Source organism: Mustela nigripes, chromosome 5 (genome assembly GCF_022355385.1).
Source record: "Mustela nigripes isolate SB6536 chromosome 5, MUSNIG.SB6536, whole genome shotgun sequence".
NCBI lineage: Eukaryota > Metazoa > Chordata > Mammalia > Carnivora > Mustelidae > Mustela > Mustela nigripes.
In genome coordinates, this window is record NC_081561.1 from 140,659,840 (window position 1) to 140,681,312 (window position 21,473).

Sequence of the window (21,473 nt, forward strand, 5' to 3'; positions counted from 1 at the left end):
GCAACTCACTGAGTTAGCGAATGTCAACAAAGGCCTTGTCGGGTCGGGTCGGGCCGGGCATTGCGCTGACGCTGAGCAGATGGACAGCTGGGATCCTCGCCTCGCGCCTTCCCCTGTCTCCCAGGCACTGACGTGGACGGTGGTACCTCGGGTACCCGAGCTGGGTGGGAGATCCCGGGGTGGTGTGTAAGTCAGCGGAATGAGCAGCCACCCCTCTCCTGCTAATGAAATAGCACGCCCGTGTTCAGTTGTAAACATACTTACAACTACAAGGCAGATTCTGTCTTTTTTAGGACTAGAGCACTCCGGAACGTGCTTTATTATTTTGGGTTTTTGCGTGTGACGTACAGAATCTAGAAGAGCTAAGGTGGTCTTGGTCTTTTCACCCGATAGATTTTTAAAGACTTTCATGAAGGCACCATTAATTTTGGACCCACCTACAAGTATGATGTTGGCTCGGCCGCCTACGACACGAGTGACAAGTGCCGCACCCCTGCCTGGACAGACAGGGTCCTGTGGTGGAGGAAGAGGCACTCTTTTGACAGGACAGGTGCGTGAGATGTGCGAGCGTTCGGAGGTGGTTGAGGCTGCGCGCTCGATAGTGCAGAGGGGAAGTCGGTCCCATTCATTCAGCGCGGCGCGCTGTGCTGTATAAATGACAACTGTCTGGAGCCAGAACTATAGGAAACTCATTCCAGATGGGAGCCCCTAAGCTTTGGGAGTTGTGTTTTGGGGAACCCCCTGGCTTTCCCCGTCCTGCACCATGGCTGTCCCCTTCCCCCTGCCTGACACACACACCCCGCGCCGTCTGCCTTCTGTTCTGGGCGGACAGCAAGGAGAGAGGCCTCGGCTCTTCCCCTCCAGCGACTGTCCCTCTTACACACGTGCACGTCATCCCTCACATTTAATTCAACCAAACGCTGACCTGCTTCAGGCCCCAGCTCTGCGTTGAACGTGAGCCGGACGCAGGAAAGGAGCGTTTTCTCTCAGTCCATTGTCGAGGACGTCTTGAATTGCTAGCGACGCCACACCAGGAAGGGTGGTGGATTAGGGCACCGGGAGGTGAAACAGCTCTGCTTTTCTGGCAAGATGGGTGCAGGGATTTCAAAGCCAGGGAATCCCGTCATTCAGATCAGTCTCTGGACGTCTGTGGACATCGTCCAGGCATCAAAAAGCAGGCATACTGTGATGTCCTTGGCCTTGGCTTTGCCTACACACAGGGCTGCAGACTTCCTGTGCTCCTGTAGCCCCTGGGAGGGAACCCCACAGCTACGTCTGCACACCCGCTCGGGTTGTCCCCTGGGAAGGGCGTAGCAGCGCTGGATCATCTACAGACATTCTCTCCCCCAGACCCCCTCTCCCCGACCCTGACCTCCTTCCCTCCCCACCCCCGCCCAAGCCAGCTCAGGTTAGAGCAAACGGGTCTGAGACAGGCATGTCCGTGCGGTAGACCCCTGGCGCGAGCTTCCTGTCGGCATTCTCGTATGTTGATACCGTTTTGTGTTGTGTGTGGGTCTCTTGATTGGAACCTCTGCGAGCAGCTGGAGAACTCAACCTTCTAGACAACGACGTAGAGGCTGACAGCACCGTCAGACATTCCTGGTCTCCTGGTGCCCTCAAGTATTACGGCCGAGCCGAGCTCCAAGCATCTGATCACAGGTACAGTCCTCGCTGCCGCCGGCACGTTGTCCTGGGCTGTGGAAAGCGGCGTCTGCTGCTCCCTGCAGTGACGGACATGCTGTCCCCTGCGGAATGCGTGTGTGCACGCGTGTGAAAGATATCAAAGAACGAAGAAGAGGGTGACCACTAGCTGTGTCCCCTCCACCAAGATTTAATCCGTGTTAGCATGGCAATTGCTCACATCATAAATGACCTCAGGGGTAAAAATTGCAAAGGTGCAGCCTATTTTGTCATTGAAATTCCCATAAATGATGTCACTGCACACCTTGCTTTTTTTTTTTTTTGTCACTTAATGGCTTTGAGACACAGTCACGTTGATATTACAGACCTGGCTCATTCCCTCGTAATTGCTGTCCAGTATTCTACTGAATATGTCCATGGAATGTACTCATTCACCTGCTGGTAATTTTTTTTTCTGATTTTTTTTCTAATTTTTAAAATTTTTTTTAAATTTTTTTTCTCTAATATCTTATTATTGCAAATGCCAAAGGGTTTTTAAGTGTTGGATCTGAGTTCTTTGATGCTCTGAGCTGTCGGTGTGTGCTGGGACCAGCCACGGAGGGCGATTAGTCTCGTGGAGTATCTTGAAAGAGACCGAGGATGGCTGCGGGGTGGAAATAGGAAGGATTTGCTCTTCCCATGGCTGCTACCAAAACTAGCCTGTCGTTTTCACCTTCTACAAGGAAAGAAATTAGGAGAGATTTGGTAGTGAAGAGCTGGTCAGCCAGGAGGTGCAAATCTTTAGATACTCTAAATTCTTAAGAAACCTGTTGTTGCAAATACATACCTAGAAACAAACCTTGGGGAATCTCCGGTTATGGGACTTTCTACAGAGAACTATAGGTTTGCTAGTTCAGTGAGTGTCTTTAGAAGCAACGCCTTTAACCACTATTCCCTGAAAGACCTTGAATACTGGGCCCTATTGCTGGCACTGAGGATTGACAGAGAACAAAACAGACAAGACCACATTCCCGGGAAGTTGTCTAGTGAGATCAGACAGACAGTAAACAAACGTGAAAGGAAAAATGGTAATGATGAGACTCAGAAAAAGGGTTGGTGTTCAAGGAAGGCCTTTCAGATAGGATGACCATGGAGGCCAGACCTGAAAGAAGAGAGAGTGTGAGCCATAGCGGTGTCAGGGAGAGAGCATTCCAGGGTGAGGAGCGAGGCTGTGAACCTTCAGGGATCCAGAGAATCGAGGGGGAATGGAAAGAGTAGAGGAAGTCCTAGAAGCTGGGGAGCAGCGCAGGCCGTGTGGAAGCCTATGGGCCCAAAAACGTGGGGTTCGGGTTTTCCTCGGACTGAGAAGTGGCCTCATCTGACGAGGTGTTGACAGAGTCAGCCAAAGAGAGTGCAGTGGGTCCAAGGAAGAAGCTGGCGCAGTAGGCAAGGGAAGAAACAGTGACAGCCTTGGACCAGGTGGTCACGGGTCGCCATGGCGAGATGTGGATGAGTTCTGGATAGACTTTGAAAGTGGAGCCCACAGAATTGCGTAAGGGTTGGATAGTGTGTCGCATGCGTGTGTGTGTGTGTGTGTGTGTGTGTGTGTGTGTTTGTGGGGGCGGGGGGACTTGAGGAGGCTCCCAGAGCTGGGTCTGAGCAGCCAGAAGGACGGAGCTGCCTTCGCTCAGCTGGGATGCCAGGAGCTGGTTTGAAGAGCGTCTTCAACATTTGCAGATCTTTCTGATGACAAAAGCAGAGCCCTCAGTTACTGGCCGTTAAGGGAGAAATACGGGCGCAAACAAACCCTCCGTAGTTCCTCTGAGACAATGTCTATAATGGTCTGTTAGGTGTCTTCTGCATTTTCCACGCATGTTAGAAGCTTTTACACCAAAATGTTAGCCTGTGTGTGATGTGTGCCCAGTGCCGACACCTTTTTACAGACACACACACACATGCATAGAGAACATTAGGATTATATCTTGCAGACTTACCATGTTGCCTTACTGCATTTATTTTATTTTTTTTAAGATTTTTTTTTAATTTATTTGACAGAGATCACAAGTAGGCAGAGAGGCAGGCAGAGAGAGAGGAGGAAGGGAAGCAGGCTCCCTGATGCAGGACTCGATCCCAGGACCCTGGAATCATGACCTAAGCTGAAGGCAGAGGCTTAACCCACTGAGCCACCGGGGTGCCCCTGCATGTATATTTTTAAGTTAAACGTTTTATGTTGAGATAATTCTAGACTGGCGTGCGGTTGTAAGGAATAATATGGGGAGCGTGCATGCGCTTCCCCCAGGCCCCACGGTGAGGAGGTCCTGTCACTCTGTAGCAACAAAGTCACTGTCAAGATACGGAACATCTCCTTCACCACAGGGTGCCTCCTGGCGCCTTTCCACAGCCGTCTGCTCCCTAACCCCTGTCCGCCACTGCTCTTTTCCTCTCTTTCCCTAATTTCATCATTCTAAGCATCAATGGGATCAAAATGAGGGGGACTGGCTTTTCCCGGGGCCAGCCTCATCTTCTGCAGATTCGCCCAGTCGGCCCACTTCTCCGTAGCCCATTTGCATTCCTGCTGGGGGCGTGGCCCGCGGGCACCTGCACCTGCTTCCTCAGTCACCGCGCTTCCCATCTGCACGCGCGGCTCGTGGGAAGAGGTTTTCTGCCTCTCACTTAGTGCCTATCCCGGCATCAGATTTTCCCCATCTTTTTTCTTCTAGATGCCCCCCCAAAAAACCCCAAAACCAAAAATCTAACAATTGCAACATAAATGTGTGAGAAACACACTGATTATCATTCACATCTCCTCATTTTTGCCATGTCCCTGGTTTTCAGGGTTACCATCATATGATCTACTATTGTCTCTTATGTTTTGTTTCCTCTTAACACTGTATTGTAAATGTCTTCAAGAAGATTACATAATCGGGGCACCCGGGTGGCTCAGATGGTTGGGTGTTTGCCTTTGTCTGTGGTCATGATCCCAGGGGCTCTGGGATCAAGTCCCGGGTCGGGCTCCTTGCTCAGTGAGGATCCTGTTTCTCCCTCTGACTGCTTCTCACTCTGCTTGTGCACTCTCTCTCTCAATCTGACAAATAAAAATCTTTAAAAAAAAATTATGTAATCTTCATAATAGAGGATTTCCTAAATTTTTGCAAAGGGAGTAAATCCACCCCTGTATCACAATGGCAATAAACAATGACTGCATTATTTCTTGCTGATCTATTTTCCTGGGTATGTCAACTTGGCTTCTCTGATATTATTCTTATTAATTGTATAAAATATTATCAGATGGCCGCACCATCACCGTTTCCCTATTATGGCACAGTTAGTGTTTCACCTTTCCACTTCCATCAACAGTGCTGTAACAATTATCCTTGTGTACAAATCTTTGTATGCCTCTCTGATCACTTTCTTAGAAAAAAGGCCTAGAATTAAAATTAGTAGGTTGAAAGAGATGAACATTATTGAGATTCTTAACAGCAATTGCCAAATAGCCCTCCAAAAACTTGAACCCCTAGCCAAGAGGGAATTCCCACTTCTCTCCATCCTCGGCAGTGCTGAGTAATACCACGTAGAAAAATCTCAGCTAAGAGCCAGTGCTGTTTTCTCCAAATCATCCTTAAGCAAGAATGTCAAGGCAATGCTAAGGTTGGCCAAAGATAGAGTCAGAAAGCCTAGGACAGGACAGCCAGGCTCCGTGCCGGGCTGGGGCCACACCCACGGGCCATGGATGTTCACTCTCGACAGTGGATCTCTGGGGACTGGGCCCTCCTCGGCCCCGTCACCCATCACCTGTCTTCCCTCCCTATCTAACACAGACCTGTGCTGGCAGTCGTGGAAGTGGAAGTTCAAGAAGTTGATGTGGGTGCTCGGGAGACAGTGTTCCGGGAAGTGTCCTCTTTCCAGGGCCCCCTGGATGCCACCGTCGTAGTCAACCTTCAGTCACCGACCTTAGAGGAGAAAAACGAGTTTCCTGAAGACGTGCGCGCAGAGCTCATGCAGACCCTGGGCAATTATGGGACCATCGTTCTCGTCAGGTACTAGCGCCTGGCTGGGATGGGTCCCGTGTGCCTCTTAGATATATCACCAGCCAGAACCACGAGAGCTGCCGATCGTTCTTGCCATTGACTTGGTACATCTCATTTATTCCAGGATCAACCAGGGGCAGATGCTGGTGACTTTTGCAGACAGTCACTCAGCTCTCAGCGTCCTGGATGTGGATGGTATGAAGGTGAGTCATGCTCGGTCCCCCATGGCACAGCGGCTGCTTAACTCCCCAGAGTTTTCTGGGGCACCACATGAGGGCAGGAGCTAACTAGCACCCTTCCTTCTGGTGTCTGTTCCTGGTCTCCTCGTTGAGGTCTCTAATGTCCAACCCTAGCCATTTGCAGAATCTGGAAGGAAGAGCAAATGTTAGAGGGTAGATCCCCCTGAATCACTGGATCTGTCGCGGCTCATACTTGCACGTGGGAGGGCATTTGCTATTCTTCTCATTAGACGGTGTATTTTGGAATCTACAGGGTACAGGTAGTTTCCATTTTGATAATATCCTGGCTTTACGTTCACATGGGATGAAAAGCTGGAGATGATGATTCAACTTTTAGTTAGACCAAATGTGAGCTCTGCTGATCTTGCCTGAGGTCTAGGCCCTCAACTTTTCTTGCAAAACAGGAAGATTGGCCTACTCCTTATGCATGAGTTTGAGCAGGATGCCCTTTGAGAGCAAAGGAGGTGGTTCTAAGGTCTGTACTCCCTTCTCAGATGGCCACTCTGTCCTCGCAGGTGAAAGGCAGAGCCGTGAAGATCAGACCAAAGACCAAGGACTGGCTGAAAGGTTTGCAAGAGGAGATCATCCGAAAACGGGATAGCATGGCCTCCATGTCTCCCACTGCCAATTCCTGTTTGCTGGAGGAAAACTTCGACTTCACAACTCTGGACTACGAGTCAGAGGGTGAGTACCTCTGCAAGGACCTCTTGGTCATTGTGGCAAGGCCAGCAGGCAAGAAGTTCCCACAACCAGCATGAGATTTTCAAGACCCCTTCTCACACCTAAAGGTGACAGAGGGTCCTTGGGGCACACGCACTGTATTCCCAAGCTAAGCTGGGCACTGTGCACATCTGAGGGAGATGCCTGTAGCGGTCAGTAAGCCCTGGAGCCGTCTGAAATGACAGTGAGGACAGTGGCTTTGAGGCTCTCTGGGCTGGGCTCACTCCGTGTCTCAGGCCTGAATGGAACTGGGGTTCTGTACCAGTTGATGCGGACAATTCTGTACCAGTTGATGCGTACCCATTGAAGCTGGGCCACAGGCCTCCTGACGCCGAGCAGCAAGCCCAGACGGTGACAGACGTGCTATTTACCCTCATTGTGCACTGTGACATTTCCTCCCCAAGGGGATATCCTGGAAGATGACGAAGACTATTTGGTGGATGAGCTAAGTCAGCCTCTGGTCTCCGGCGGGGAGATGGGCGGGGACAGCCTCTCTGAAGCCCCCAGCCCCACAGCCGCGGTGCCTGCCAGCAAGTCACCTGCGCTCAACAAGAAGAAGCAGCACCCGACCTACAAAGGTAGCTTGGCCCTTCCCTTTCCTAAAGAGCCTCGGGCATCGAATCCGCTCTCTCTCTCAGTGCCAGGGCTTTGCACGAGGCCACAATTATGTGTTCACGGCCCACGCCAGTGCTGAAACCACAAGACCTAGCAAGTGGGTGGAAAACGGGCTCTGGGCCCATGTCCAGCTACACCACATTGACTTTCTCCAGTGCTTTTTATTTACTTTTTTTTTTTTTAAACCGCTGGTACTGCTATAGCACACCAGATCCATGGTAATTCCTATTTCCTCCGGATGTTTAAATGGCCACAGCCCTGAACTGGCTTCACATTTGTAATTCTGTTTTTCCTCCTCACGATGTTTGTTTCCCATAAGAGACATAATTATTTTTTAATTGAAATATAATTGACATGCCATGTTATATTGGTTTCAGGTGTACAACTTAGTGAATTCTGTACATTACACTGTGTGGGGTTACCATCTGTCCCCATATAATATTGAAACAGTGTTACTGACTGTTATGCTATACTTTTCACCCCTGTAACTGACTTATTTTAAATTGGAAGTTTGTGTCTCTTAATCCCCTTCACCTACCCACATCTCACCCCCTAGTGCACCACCAGTCCTCTGTAGGTATGAGTCTCTTTCTGGGTTTGGATTTTGTTTTTGTTTTTGTTCTTGGCTGTTGTTTGTTTTATTTTTTTAGATTCCACATGTAAGTGAAATCATGCTTGTCTTTCTACATCTGATGTATTTCACTCTAGCACACCCCCTGGGGTCCAGCATCTATGTCCTGAGTGCTGGGGTCTTGTTACATTCCTGTAACATGTTATTACACAGTAATATGATACATTAGCATCATTCTATCATTTGAGACTTAAGCAAAGAGGGTCAGAAAGTCCCGCAGATTAAAAACTGCAAAGCCCTAGGTTACATAGTGTAACGGCCCTTTGGAATAAGTTGTAAAGCCTGCTGGCCTTTCCCGGGCTGGAAAGGGGGGCTGTCTGTGCTCCAGCCCCAGACTCTGCCACGGCTACAAGAGCCTTCCCGCTGCTGCTCATGGTGCCTCCCCCGTTGGAGGAAAGCTTTGTCTAGTAGGTTCGGAAAGTTGCCATGAGCTGCAGCTGAGAATACAGAATAGGCTGAAAGTGAATTGAGAGGTTTCCCAGGGAAGGTAATTTGCTGGGGGAGGTGCAGACACCCCAAGTCCCTTTGTGCCATGGTCCCAAGGGTGGTTAGGAGCCTGGCTGCACTGAGCCATCGGGACCTCTTAAAGGTACACTTGCAGAGCTCGGTCATGGAGATGTGGGTTTGGCTGGGGGTGGGGCTGGGATGCTGGAAATCTGGTATCTCATGAAGCTCCCCAGGTGACTGAGACGCAGGGCTGGGTTTGGGGACAGCCGCCCAACCGAGGTGGTTCTGTGCCCTGCACATCCAGAGGGCTCCTGCCCGGATAGAAGGGGCCGAAGGGAATGCCCTTCAGACAGCCGGAGGTCCTTTTCTGTGGGAGTGGCCGTCATTCAGGAAGCCCCTTGAGGGGAGGGCACATATGGGCACCAAAGCCTCTTGGAATGAAAAATTAGGAGAGCACGGGGCTATGTGGGTGACCTTGCCACCTGGCGGGTGTGAAGGCATGTTCTCGATGCTTCCTATTAGAAGGAGAAGCCCTGCCTCTTCCCAGCTCCAACCTCAGAATTACATGGGTTTGAGCTGGTGGAAATGTGAGGGGTGGAGTGTCTGAGTGAAAATAAAATGCATCAGGCTACGTCTTAGTGTGGGAGAGGGACCTGCTGTGTTCCTGAACTTACATGTCATAAATGTATAAAAAAAATCAGAGTGGTCACCTCCTCACGTGCCTCCTAGCCTTAGATGGTATTTGCAGGACAAGGCAGGAGGTCGATCACCTGTGCAGGAGCTGGCAGTGGGTGACAGTACTTGGGGCTTGATGCGTGAGCAGGGACCCCCCCCATTCCAGGAGCTTGCCCCGGGATGGCAGGGGCAGAGGCGGTGACCGTTCTCAGCCTCCAAAGCAGCTGTCCTGTGTTAGAGTGAGGAATTCAAACCGAGGGGCTCTGGTCTTCCAACTGTCTCCTCTTCTCCGTGTGAGTCTCCTTCGTTATTTCAGAAGGAAATAACCCTAACCCTACGCTTGGACACATCTCCGTGTGTCTCATGCCTGGACAGAAAGCCTTGTCTACAGTTCATCTCCTGTTCCAAGCAGGCACTGGGCACCGCCCCGCCCTCCCATGTCAGCAGAGGCAGAGAGGGGGGACCCCTGCTCTGCGGGAGGGAGGGGGACCCCCCTGCACAGTCGGTTCCGGTTCCGCGCAGACAAAAATCTGAGCCCTGCCTCACGCCTCACTCGCGTTCCGCCGTGTCCTCCAGATGGCGCTGAGCTGGTGGCAGTAAAGCAGGAGCTGGAAGCAGGTGGAGATTTCCGGCACCGTTCTCCAAGCAGGTCTCTGTCGGTGCCCACTCGGCCTCGGCCGCCTCACCCACCGCAGAGACCCCCCCCTCCAAGTAAGACTCTGTTGCTTTCGGCTTGCCGCCGTGCCTGCTGGGAATAACCACCCCTTTCCCGCTACTCAGCACCTGCCTCTGAGTCGCTGCTGCCTCACCCGGGTCCCCAGCATCTTCTCCTCAGGCTCCTTTCTGGGTCGATTCCAGAAATAGTTGTGTTTCTCACGGCGAACTATGTGGCTCTTTTTACCCAGCTGTTGGCCTTCCCGTAGCTGTGGTTTGCTCTGGGCTTTCTGTTGGAGATGGTAGAGAATGGAAAATTGAGGGGCAGGGGCAGCAAGCAAAGACCTTCTAGCACCTTCCTCGGCAGCCCCACAGAAGTAACCTTCTGTCTGCACCTGCTGTCCCTCCCCATTTCCCAGGGCTCCAGTGAACCCTTATATCCGACACCCCAGGCATCCTGGCTTCTGTGGGCCCACGCTTGCTGTCCCTGACATTTGGTGGCCTGAAGATGGGCCCTTCTCAGCCCAGCTCCGAGGACAGCACTCCTCTTCCTGTCTCCTCCACAGCTGTCCTTGGCCCCTCAAGCTTCCCTTAATGACCTGAAAAGACACTGGTGACGTGCTTTGGAGCACTTTCTGTTTTACCTCTATTGTTTACTTCCCTCCCCGCCCCGCACCCCAAAAGCATGGCAGTCAGACACATGGATTTTCCCTCAGGCTTTACCTTCTCATTGGGTTCATCTTGGTTTATGTCACAATAGCCCTCGATGGCAAGCTGGAAGCATGTGACTTCTTAAGCATATTCTTTCCTTTTCTGAGTTAACACTCAGACAATAGAACAATAAATAAAAAGAAAAAATTTATATTATATTGTGGAAATTTATAAAAGTAGGTAAATACAAAAAATAAAATTTTTAAATTCACTTGATTGTCTACAAATAGCAATTGTTAACCACAAGACTTCTAGCCTTTTTCTAATTAAATACATCTGTATCTGCACGTAGTTATTTATTTTTTTTACAAAACTGGTATCCATTGTTTGGTCCTTTGTCTTTCATCTAATGTCTGTGTCTTCACATGTTCTTTTTTTTTTTAAGATTCCTTTATTTATTTATTTATTTATTTATTTATTTATTAAAGATTTTATTCATTTGTTTGACAGAGAGAGATGGCAAGTATGCAGAGAGGTAGGCAGAGAGAGAGGGGGAAGCAGGCTCCCTGCTGAGCACAGAGCCCGATGTGGGGCTCGATCCCAGGACCCTGAGATTGTGACCTGAGCCGAAAGCAGAGGCTTAACCCACTGAGCCACCCAGGCGCCCAAGATTCCTTTATTTAGTTTTAGAGAGAGAGCATTCAGTACTGGTCAGCCCCAGGCAGACTTTGCGCTGAGTGTAGAGTCTCACAATCTGAGCCAAAACCAACATGCCCCTGAATGCTAGAAATCATAAAATGATTTCTCAATGACTGCAAGTGTCATTTCATATCATTTATTCTCCTGCTTTGGGATTTTTTAGATTTTGCCCACGAACCATTTTTAAAATGGGGTCCGAATAATAGGAGTATATTTTGAAATTGACTTTTGTGTCAGATTTTTTAATTCCTACCCCTCCAGGATGTTAGATTAAAACTTGCACTCAAATAATACTTCTTGAGAGAATAGGCACAAACTGAGAATCAAAAGCGAAAACATCGACCCTGTTGGTGCCCACCTGCCCGCACGGGCTCAGACCCTAAGCGTGTCCGCAGTTGGCCTGGCTCTCGGCTGGCTGGGAATGGGCCTCAAAGCAGCCGTGACTCACTGAGATTGAGACTCTGCCCTCCTTGGTTTTCACAGCTGGTTTAATGGTGAAAAAGTCGGCGTCGGACGTGTCCATCTCGTCGGGCACCCATGGGCAGTACTCGATCTTGCAGACGGCCAGACTCCTGCCGGGAGCGCCCCAGCAGGCAGTGAGTTTCCCTGTGTTCGGCTCAAAGTGAAACAGACCAGCATTTCAGACCCGAGGGACCTGCCCCATGGTTCATCTTCAGCCCCTGAGACCTTGTGGGATGCCTCTTCTCAGTGAACACAGAGACCTACACCTCTTTACCCTCTGCCTGACCACCAGCTCATTCCCAGACCCAGAACTCAGGAGCAGATGTGTTATTGGGTTTCTACGTGGTTGTACAGGGTGTTAGAGAGAAAATCTTATTTGATGAAAAATCCCACGTGTCCCTGTGTGGTGGAACTGTTAGTTTCCAGACCCTTCTCTCCTTTCCAAGGCTTGCCTTTGACCTTGGTGTATGGAGCAGGGCTCGGCAGAGGGCAAAATAGGACAAATTCAGATCAGTTGTTTTGAGGGAAGAAGCTAAGAAGAGGAGGGATGTATGGCACAGTAGGGGAGCCCTAGTAATGACTAGTAATGAGTGAGGGGGGATTTTAGAGATGGAAATTTCCAGAGGACGGCTGTGAGCAGCTCAGGAGGACAGGAGGTGGCAGTCAGTGGAATGGAGGTGAGGGAGGTGAAGCCAGGGTGCTGGGTGGGGGTGAACTGTCCCGGGAGGCTGTACCGGATGCCACGTGTGACAGCAGGAGGAGGGAATGACTCAGGAATGGTTGGTTGATGGTAGTGAAGGCAGGTCATCAGTGGCAACCTGGAGGTTTAGGTTAAGAGGGAGAAAGGTGCAGAGGTAGAAAAAGCACTTTCAAGAAGAGAGTGGAAAGGGTTTTAATAACTATGTTGAGCTGTGGAAAAGTGGCTTCTGATGATGCTTTCTCGGTATGACCTGGAAATAGATAGTGGTTTATCCACATTGCAAAGACCTGTAACCACCCGGTTTGGGAGAGGAGGCTTGTCAGCTAGGAATTACTGCATTCCGCTTCTTGGTATGAGAGTACTTCCTGGAGGAAGAGCCTGGAGGGATGTGGTCTCGATTGGAGTTTGTGTTTAACTCGGGCCTGATGGAGCCCCGTGCCCCCCACCCCTGCAAGCTGATCAGTAGGCAGTGAGCGCACCAGGCGAGCCTGTTTTCCTGCTTCTGTTCATATGCTTTTCTTCTTGATTCTGTCCTGAAGCCCAAAGCCAGGATGGGGATAAGTAAACCCTACAACGTGAAGCAGATCAAAACTACCAATGCTCAGGAGGCAGAAGCAGCCATCCGATGTCTCCTGGAAGCCAGGGGCGGTGAGTGTTCTGCTGGCTTCTCCTTCTGGTCTTTTCTATGCATCTTCCTACTCAAAGGGGCTTAGAAGAGAAAGTAACTCCCCTCCCCTCCAGACACCCCCCCCCCCCCCCCCCCCCCCCCCCCGCCCACCAGAGGCAGTATTAAATTAGAAGCACCTTTTAGCAACATTTTATAAAATTCCACTACAAATGTTATTGTCCATTTAAAATTCAGCAAGAATATGGAAATAAACCCTGGATTATTAAGAAGCACGTTAAGGTAGAGATTGAAATAAATGAAAATGAAGTTTAGAAAAGGATAATGCTCCAGGCATGAACTCATTCTGCCAGCTCCAAAAAAAGAGACAATTTGGGACCCATCCCTATTTCAGGCACAAAACCTTTTGAAATCACCAGCAAGTACAGATTCTTTACTGTCAGGCAGGGACCTCTTCCCCACTATGCCACCTGTTAAATTTTTGGTGCTGTTACTTCTCAACCCATGTTAATATTACTCATAATCAAATTCAAAATTGCTGGTATGAATATTTTTGAGATTTTGTGGAGGTTTTTTTGTTTTGTTTTGTTTTGTTTCGATTTTGTACAAGTATCTTTTTTGGAGAGGAGAGATCATGCGCTCTGAAGAGCCCTTCACAGCAGTCTACTTGCTTTTAGACAGGACATGTAGCTTATTTGGAATCCCAAGTAACATTGAAGGAGGACATGAATTAAGAGTTCCAGAAACACCATGGTAGGATAACAGTATCATGAATGGTTTCTTTTTTATTAAAAAAAATAATAATACAATGGTATGGATGTAACCAGCCATGTGACCACCAACTGATTAATGAATAAAAGGTTGTATAACCATAGAATGGAATATTATTCAGCCATGAAAAGGAATGTATTCATATATATGTTTTACCATGGGTGAATCTTGACCATACTATGCGGAGTAAAAGAAGGTAAACACCAAAGGTTATTTATTATATGATTTCATTTGTTTATTTATTTATTTATTTATTTGAGCACATCAGCAGGGTGGGGAGCGGAGAGAGAGAATCGTAAGCAGGCTCCATGCCTGAAGAGCCCACTGCGGGGCTCAGTCTGACAACCCTGAAATTATGACCTGAGCATAGATCAAGAGTCGGATGCTTAAACAACGGAGCCACTTAGGCACCCCTGTCTGATTCCATTTATAGGAAGTGTCCAGAATAGGCAAATCTATACAGAGAGAAAATTACTAGTAGTTTCCAGGACTTGGGGGAGGAGGGAATGGAGGGGTGACTGCTAATAGGAACAGGGTTCCTTTTTGTGGTGATGAGGATGTTCTAGAATCAGATAGTGGTGATGGTTGGTAAAACTCTAGGAATATACTAAAAAAACACTGAATCATAACCTTAAAAAGAGTGACTTTCGTGGCATGTGAATTATATCTCAGTAAAGCTACTTGTTAAAAGTGTTCTGCGAATGTAGAGGTTAGGAGAGGTTTGAGATCTGAGATCTACCCAGGATCCCAGCCTAGCATTTGCTTGGTCAGAAGCCCTGCTGAGATTTTGAGACATTTCGGATTATCTCCCCTGAGAAATGCACATGGCCATAAAACGTTGCACATGATGTCTGGGCCTCACTGATCCCCTATGAAGACCATCCTCGTTGAGAAGGGGAATGTGAAAGGCGGGGCCTGAACCCAGCTGACTGGACCTGACAGCACTCAGATTTTTTGGTTTTTAGAAAAAAAGGAACTATGTTGATTTAGCAAATTACTCATAGGATGTGGACTGCCTGAAGATTAAATCAGACCGCGAATTTCCCTGTCCTGCCCACTTCAGCTGTCCGTACACCTGTGTGTTTCAGGCGCCCCAGAAGACGCCCTAAATGCCACAGCCCTGAGGGACCCAGGCCCTTCCAAACCCGAGCCCTCAGCAGGGGTGGCCCCGCTCCTGCCCCGGCGGCCTGCGCCCAGAGTCCCTGCCATCAAGAAGCCAACCTTGAGGAGGACAGGGAAGGTAAGAAGCTGTGGCAAAGCCTCTTGCTGCCGAGGTGCTCCCGTATCTGGAGAGAGGAGGCCCAGACACGGCCCCGTCCGTGGGGACACTGCGTGGCCATCGCTTCCTCTTTCGCATCCCTGCCATGTCCTTGGCTCTCGCTGAGCAAAAAAAACCAGGAGTCTCTCCCTGTGCAGAAAAACCAGGAGTCTCTCCCAGCTGGAGGTATCAGGCCTCCCGAATGTTCTATTGGAGCCTCCAAACGGAGCCCCTGTGGGATGGCGTGTGTCTGTGCCGTGTGCATGTGGTTGCACGGGTACAGATTTTGTTCCCCACTCGGTGGATTCGCAGGGTGGACGCACTCTGCGTGGCCTCTGGTACTGGGGCCTGGACATTTCTCTTGCCACTTTTCTTGCAGATTGTGTTTTGCTCTCGCTCTCAAGCTTCTCAGCCTTGCTTGCTGCTTCAGAGACATGAGTTTGTCAGGACAGTGGCAGCCCAAAGACTGGCACCTCTAGAGACATCTGGATCTTCCGTTTGATCTCGGTGTTCTAGTAACGGGACCCTCGGTAATCCGCCGGCTGGCCCTGCCCCAGCGGCTGCCGCTTTTCCACCTGTACCGCGTGTGTGATGAGGCTCTGGGCTTGCTCCGTGTTCTCGCACTGGTCTGCCCCGCGTTTGCACCTCGTGTCTGTCCGTCTGCCCTGCCTCCTTCCAGAGCAGACCTCCTTCCTCCTCCTCTTCCCTGGGCCCGCTCTGTCTTGTCTTTTAAAAGCCGGGACAGAAATGGTTCCTTTTCCCAGGCGGTGGAGCAGGAGTTCACAGTCAGAGGCTGGTGGGGAAGGATTGTGTCTGCGGTTCGTTTGTTCAAGGATCGGAGGGAATGTGGAGATGCTGCCGCTTTAGGATAGAACAGCTCCTTTGGTGCAAAAGCTCCCTTTTGCCCCGTGCCATTTTTTAAAGATCCTTTTGAGTCAGAACCGAGGAAGTGACGTTCCTGGGTGAAATTTGCCCTTTACTGTAGTGAAATATCAAAGATTTAAGGAGCCAGCGGCTCTGTTAGCCTTTCAATGAGCCTAACGCCCTCACATTAGGGCATTAATGTGGAGGCTGGAGGAACTTATGGCCCTCAAGTAAGTTCCTCCAGCCTCACATGGCACACGTTGAGTTGTCAAAGCTGGCGCCCCAGAGAAGATAGTTTTTGCAGGTTTGGTTTTCATAAAGGAAGAGCATAACCCCATTTCCTCGGTAACAGAGGGTAAACTAGTTTGAGAATATTGACCGCGCGGCCCTGGGGTTCAGGTTTGCTCTCCTCTGTCGTTGGATCTGCTGCACTTGACAGAAGTGTGTCCCTCCTGTGTTCTCTCGTATCTGCTCACACTTCTGAATCCCAGACATTCTCAAATCTCGAATTTGCTAGAATGTTCGCTGAGCCCCGTCTCTGAAACCCTGCAGACCTCGTCCGGGTGCTGCCTCCGCGCCCCCAGTGCTGGCTGCTGCCCGACTGACTGACCCTCTCTGTCCTGCCTTTCCTCAGCCCGAGTCACCGGAAGACCAGTGTGGGCCGCAGACGGTCCATTTTACCATCGGGCCCCCAGAGACGAGCCCCGAAACCTCTCCTCTAGCAGCCGCCCCTCCCGTGCCCAAACCGAGATCGCTGCAGCCCGGGAAGGGCGCCGAGAGGAAGCCGAGCGGGGGGCCGCTGGCCCCGGACGATGCCCCCGCCGCGGCCGCCCCGCCGCCCCCGCGGGAGGAGCCGCCCCCCGCGCCCCGGGCGCCCCCGAGGAGGAAGAAGTCCGCCCCCGCCGCCTTCCACCTGCAGGTGCTGCAGAGCAGCGACGGCCTCCAGGCGCTCGTCCTCGGCAGCCCCGACGGCCACCGGACCCCCGCTCGCCCACCCGACGACGACAGTCCCCTGTCCCCTCCAGCCGCTGGCCTCGGCCCTTCCCCCGCGGCGAGCCCCGACACCCACGGCGCCACGGAGCCCCGGGCCGAGACGGCCTCCCTTCTTGGGGACTGTCGGGATCCCTTCTGGAGCCTTCTCCACCACCCGAGCCTGCCGAAGAACGCCTGGCTTTCCCAGAGCAACAACCCGCCGGACTCGGGGACCCGGGGCCCACCAGGAACACCCACCGCCCCCGCGGCCCAAGAGCTGCCATCGGGGCGCGGGCGGGGGGACGTCGGCGCCTGCGGGACCGGGACCGGCGGCGACAAGGACCAGAGGACGGTACTGCAGGTGTTTGACCCGCTCGCGAACACATGAGGAGGGAGCCGGGACAGCGGCGGCCGTGCGAAGTGTGCCCTCTTCCCGGGGCGGCCCTCCGCAGGGAAGCCCGGCCTCGGCCCCCACCCCCACCCCTACCTCCACCCCCATCCGACACCCCCCCACACCCCCAGCCCCACCTGACCCCACCCCCACCGACACCCCCACCCCCACCGACACCCCCCCACCCCCGCAAGAGACCTCTGTTTAAAGGCGCACTGAGAAAACACTTGTACTTCTGTCACTCTGGTGTCGTTTACAGAACTTGTGTCCCATTTTCAATCCGATGGGGGTTTTCCAGCCCCCAAGACGGGTTTTAGTCCAGACTCGTGCATCTTAGTTTCCTCTCCGGGGTCTGAGAAACCTCCGGTCAGGTTCGCCCGTGTGGCTCTGAGGACGGGGAATCCAGCTGATAATGGCCGACAAGTTCTGTCCGTGCTTTTGGGGTTTATGCGCGTTTGTGGTGTTTTTAAAATGTTGTTTGTACTTCGCAGATTGGGGATGACTTTTTGGCGGGCCACCTGCAGACGTGGTAGCACCTCGCTGTACGTGGCCTGCTGACCCTGGGATTTAAAAAGAAAAAAAAAAAAAATCAGAGATGAAAGCAGCCGCAGATCAACCAAATGACCAGATGACACATTCCCGTGAGCCCTGGTCTGTATGTACAGGTGCAGGAAGCTTGATTGCGTGGGCGATGACGTCATGCCCTGTTTGGGGCTGGAAGCCTCTAGTGTTAACTAGCCGGGCGGCCGCTGGCTGAAGACCCCTCCCCACGCGTGTCAGCGGCTTTGTGCCCCGCAGCGTGCCGCAGTCTTGAGCCCAGGTGTGCGAGTTAAACCCGTTTTTATACACTGGCTCTTCCCTCTTAAAGAATGCCTCTCGGCTTCTTTCTCCCCTTGCATTCCAAACCGAAAAAGCACCAACCTGCAGACTCCAGCTGGCCTGTAATACTGGTCCTCATCGTTAGGGTCAGAAGACTATTTCATTTAGTCTGGGCTGCCTGGCTGTGGCTTCAGGAGGGAAAGTTCCACCTGTAGGTAAGAGATCCCAGAGCAGCATTTTGGGGTTTGTTTATCCATATGTTCACTAGGTTTTGTGTTTTTTGTTTCTTGGGTTTTTTTGTCTGTACATTTACGACACCACTTCTTGCCTAGTCAGTCTTTTAGAAAGACATCACCAGATGATTTTACATTTTAAGAATAATGTTGTAAGGCCTAGAATCCGTTTGGAGCAGATACCATGTTTTTGCTCACAAGTTCATAGGTGAAATCTGAGGGTGCCACATGCCGCATTTAAGGGATTTAATATCCTAGAATCATACAGCAGGGACTCTTGTCTTATCCCTCATGTGACCGGACAAGTGGTTAGGATGGCACTAACTGCTGATGGTTGGGATGGCAGTAATCGTCCTGCCTGGGGTGGGGGAGGTTACCACTCTCTTTCCTCCTCTGGGATTTCCGGATGATCTCTCATTGCCACTCTCAAGGTACGCTGCAGATTATTTAAATCTGGCACGCAACACACAAAGAACTATAACATGCATCGCATTTCATTTGAAAACTGATTTTAAAAAATATATATTGGTAACCCACAGAGATAAACAGATAATATATGCAGTTGACCAGTCTTAAAAAGAGGGTGTTTCTGGCCTTAGCTGATTAGCATTCTTTCTGGAGTGTGTAAGTAATTTATATCCTGTTTACCTCTAACGAACACGAGTAAACAACGTAATTCTTGAACAGCTAGGGGGAGAAAGAACACAAGATGGGTAAATGGCTTGGAGAAGTTAAATAATTTGCCAGGATTCACAGTGCTACTAAAAGTACTTTGAAGATTTGCTCATTCAGATGTTCCTTCCTTCTGTCACCTCTTTTTCCCACCAGAAGGAGGTGAACTTTGAAAGAAGATAGATGCAACACAGCGGTTGCTTGCAAAGCTGGAAATAGGACTAATTTTCAGGTTTTTTCTTTGTTTTAGATGCAAGTAGCCAATAAATGGGACAGAGAACAGAATTTTAATGAAGAAAAGTGCTCATCACACAGGAGGCTCTTAAGGATCTGACATTCAGTATTAACACAGAATTGTGGTGACCTCAGGAGGCAGGTCGCAAGAAAAAGTCTAAGTCATTTAGCGTAAAGAATCAAACAAGTATTTGATCAGGGCTGTTCAAATTTTGTGAACAACAAACTGGATTTTGAAGTGATCATATGTAAGGTTCACGCACCAATGTTCTCTTAAAAAAGACAATTGGAATTGCCTTACTTCGTTTTTAGATCAGTATTTTAAGAGGCAGTAGTTTCCTAGGTTAGCAGAGTTGGTTAAATATCCTGAACAACCAGCAGCTGCCACCCTGGGGATTTCTCTGTGTGGGTTTTTTATTTTTGGTTTTTCTGTGCCCCCACACAGACCTTGCAGTGTCTTTCATTACCGCTCTGTAAGACAGTGTACTTCACCATGGAGAATTTGAGGCACAGAACTTTACAATTCAGCATTGTCTCCGTGACCCCAATTATATTCCCTTTTCCAACCTAATCTTCTCCGACTTCTTGCCTATTTTTAAAATACGTTCCAGTAAATGACTGAAATTAGGACATCTGCTCAAGCAGTTCCTGTAAAAGTTGACAGTTGTTGAATTTCAAGATATAATAGAATTTTCCAGACACATAGAAGTACAAGGAAAGTAATGCATTAAAACGTTCGCTTTGTAATGAAATAATTTTATCAGAAAGCTGCAAAAATTATTTATTGGGTGACTAGTAATTAAAGCCCTGTCATGTTTATTTGAAGTGATAATTTGTACTGCAGTTGTAAAAAATGCTTATTAAATATTTTTTCTCTTTTTTAAAATATGGTTTGTTTCTTTTTGGATATGAAAGAATGTTGGTATATCTTCTTTATCTTGCCTTCTATTCCGAATGAAATGTGATTACTAGTTATTCCTCTGAGTTCCTCTTTTTTTTCAATGGTGTGAAGTGGAGCCAGCATCACCTTGCCGAAGGATAGTTACACTATACCATTCATTAAACAATAAACCGTTGCTCTTCCTTCCTTTTAATTAGGTTTCTCAAAGGGTTTTTCAATTTCATTGGCACTTTCAAATAACACTGGGATTTATATAGCCTATTTTTTTTTCTGTTGATTTTTAAAACATTTTCATTAACTTCAACTTTAATTCGCATCTTTTTTTCTTTTTAATTTTCTAAATTTCTTCTTAATTCCTTAATTAAAAGTAGCACAAGATTCCATTATCTTTAGACTTTCTCACTTAACAGTAAAAATATTTAAAGTTCTATATTTTCCCCAGATTATAGCTTTAATTCCACCCCATGCATTTTGGTATGAAATATGCTCCTTTTCATTACGTTCTAGATTAATTTGCTTTTATTTTCTCTCTCATCCAAGGGAGACTAATTTTCCAACAGTTCAGGGTTTGACATTTAAAAATTGTTTACTCCTCATATTTTGGATTTTGACCTGAGAATATGGCCTAGATAAACCTACTTTTTAAAATGTGTTAAAGTTTGCTCTGTGGCCAAAGGCAGGATTGATTTTTGAAGTGTGTTCATCAATGTAGAATAATTTTTTTTTTTTTTTTTTTACTGAAGGATACAAAATTGTGTGTGTGTGTGTGTATGAGAGAGAGAGAGAGAGAGCACAAGAGACATATTTGATGTTTCAGTTCCTCTCTACCCCAAATGGAAGGGTCTTTCTATAAGGCAGACCTCAAGCGGGGGCGGGGGGGGGGGGTACACAGTTCTCCAATGTAACAGCCTCCTACCTCCTCCCATTATTCTTACCAAGATTCCTTGGGTTTTGTTGAATTAACACTAATCAGTTTGTTTAAGCCTTTGGTCAATCTAACCTTTGCTAATTTTGACCTATTTAATAGACGCCTCTCTGAGGGAGAGATACCCTGCATTCCTCACCTGCCATTCTAGACTTTGTCCCCTGAGCAGTCTGTTCTGTGCCACTGGATTTCTTGTCAATACCTGTGCCAATCCTACATTGTCTTTTTTATGCTAATTTTTAATAAGTTTGAATTTTCTTTAACTTTGGTATCTGGTAAAACAAGCCCTCCTACCTCATTCTTGTCCTTAAGAGGAACTTGGCTACTCTTGACTCTTCGAAATTGCATATAAATTTCAGAAGCAATTCATCAATTCCATTAAAAAAATAAAACCTTTTGGGAATTGTTTACTGGGAATGCATGGAATAGAATAGACATCTTTATAAGATCGACTCTTCAATCTATGACCGTAATATATTTCTTCCTTTAAGGATGTCATCATTTCTCCAAGTTTTAAGCATAATTTCTAAATACATATGAAATCAGAGGGAATAGTTTGAACCCTCATATGTCCCTCACCAAAATTTAACAGTAATTAACATTTTGCTATATTTGCTTTATATTTTTCCTTTAAAATATTTTAAATGAAGGAATTCTGCTATCATGA

The 21,473-nt window shown here is 48.9% G+C and overlaps 1 protein-coding gene across 5 annotated transcripts in view; it reads left to right on the forward strand.

Moving 5' to 3' along the window:
- The window catches only part of SYNJ2 (synaptojanin 2), a 96,579-nt gene extending 76,713 nt beyond the window's left edge, over window positions 1-19,866 (forward strand). For 3 of the 5 annotated variants that reach the window (XM_059401339.1, XM_059401343.1, XM_059401342.1), the window contains 11 exons: window positions 394-550; window positions 1,542-1,659; window positions 5,439-5,657; window positions 5,773-5,851; window positions 6,403-6,571; window positions 7,012-7,185; window positions 9,552-9,686; window positions 11,463-11,575; window positions 12,681-12,789; window positions 14,626-14,777; window positions 16,294-19,866. In XM_059401339.1, the coding sequence (XP_059257322.1) occupies window positions 394-550; window positions 1,542-1,659; window positions 5,439-5,657; window positions 5,773-5,851; window positions 6,403-6,571; window positions 7,012-7,185; window positions 9,552-9,686; window positions 11,463-11,575; window positions 12,681-12,789; window positions 14,626-14,777; window positions 16,294-17,019 (2,151 nt within the window). In that variant the 3' untranslated portion in view covers window positions 17,020-19,866. Of the gene's footprint in view, window positions 1-393; window positions 551-1,541; window positions 1,660-5,438; window positions 5,658-5,772; window positions 5,852-6,402; window positions 6,572-7,011; window positions 7,186-9,551; window positions 9,687-11,462; window positions 11,576-12,680; window positions 12,790-14,625; window positions 14,778-15,174; window positions 15,326-16,293 lie in introns of all 5 variants that reach the window. The other 2 variants (XM_059401341.1, XM_059401340.1) reach the window with 2 other exon arrangements.
- Window positions 19,867-21,473: the final 1,607 nt, after the last annotated feature.